Genomic DNA, 1,034 nt, shown 5'->3' on the forward strand with positions numbered 1-1,034 from the left:
TTACCCGTGTCGCTTCGACTGTTGCTCGACTCATCATCTGTCAGCAGCACGGATATATCGACACTGCTGCGTTGTTGTTCCTTGCTCATGCTGCCTCCGCTGCCACTACCCGAACCACTACAGCTGCCTGAGTCCTTCTCATCCAGACTGGCTTTTCTATGGTGCAAACGCACAAAACCGCCACTGCCGTGATTGATAAGGAAGCTACGCTCCTTTTTCGTCTTTTGAGTGGAGGTAATGACGCTGCTGCTGCTTGACGACGCTGTAGTAGCATTTGTTGAACTGCTACTTGTGGTCATCGCTGTCGTAGCAGATTTGGTGGAATCCAGTGACTGAAATTGTACACGCAATGTTAGCCCAAAATCATAAATAGTGGGCACGGCTTTGCGACGCCGCTGCTGCAGCTGCTGCTTTTGCATTTGCTGCTGTTGCGGCGGCTGCTGCTGCTGGCGATTCGCCGAAGCACATTGCTTGAGCGGCTTGGAAGCCGGTGTGGCTGCTGCCACACAAATATTGGGTGTGGATTGTGTGATGGTTTTGTTGTTGGTGGTGGAATTGGTGCTAGTAGCATTATACTTGAGTAGGGCATTGTGCATGTTGTGTGGTGCAGAAATGAGTTTGGTAATGGTTTGGTTGAGGTTTATGGATGATTGCAATGATTTGCGTTTGTGTTTGTTTTTATTTTTGTTACTTAAACTCATAGTCGCATTATGACTCTGATTCAAGCTTTGACTTTCGCTTACCAACACACTTTCGCCAGAGTAAGTATCCGAGCTGACAGCACCTCGCTTACTGTGCGTACGCCGCCGCAGCTGTGGAATGAAACGGGATGTGCGTGTTGCAGATGACGCCTCACGCTCGGCAAGGCGCTCGATTTTCGAAACATTGTGCAGCAACATGTTGGTCTGGTCCTCTTGGGTGTGTAGTGCGCCCGAAGCCGAACTGGAGGTCGACGCAATGGGAGTATTGCCAGTGACGTCCGCCAGATCGGGCAGGGGGCCATTCTCAAAGAAATAGTCGTACTGAAAAAAAAA

The 1,034-nt window shown here is 50.0% G+C and overlaps 1 protein-coding gene across 1 annotated transcript; it reads right to left on the bottom strand.

Moving 5' to 3' along the window:
• Positions 1-5: 5 nt before the first annotated feature.
• Positions 6-1,028, bottom strand: LOC108357790 (uncharacterized protein DDB_G0271670-like; the record flags this gene model as incomplete). Its single annotated transcript, XM_017608860.1, has 1 exon — positions 6-1,028. A coding segment is annotated over one exon (1,023 nt), but the record flags the coding sequence as incomplete, so codon positions are not given.
• Between the last annotated feature and the right edge of the window lie 6 nt (positions 1,029-1,034).

This window comes from Rhagoletis zephyria, unplaced genomic scaffold (assembly GCF_001687245.7).
Source record: "Rhagoletis zephyria isolate East Lansing unplaced genomic scaffold, Rhagoletis_zephyria_1.1 Rzeph_scaffold_84607, whole genome shotgun sequence".
NCBI lineage: Eukaryota > Metazoa > Arthropoda > Insecta > Diptera > Tephritidae > Rhagoletis > Rhagoletis zephyria.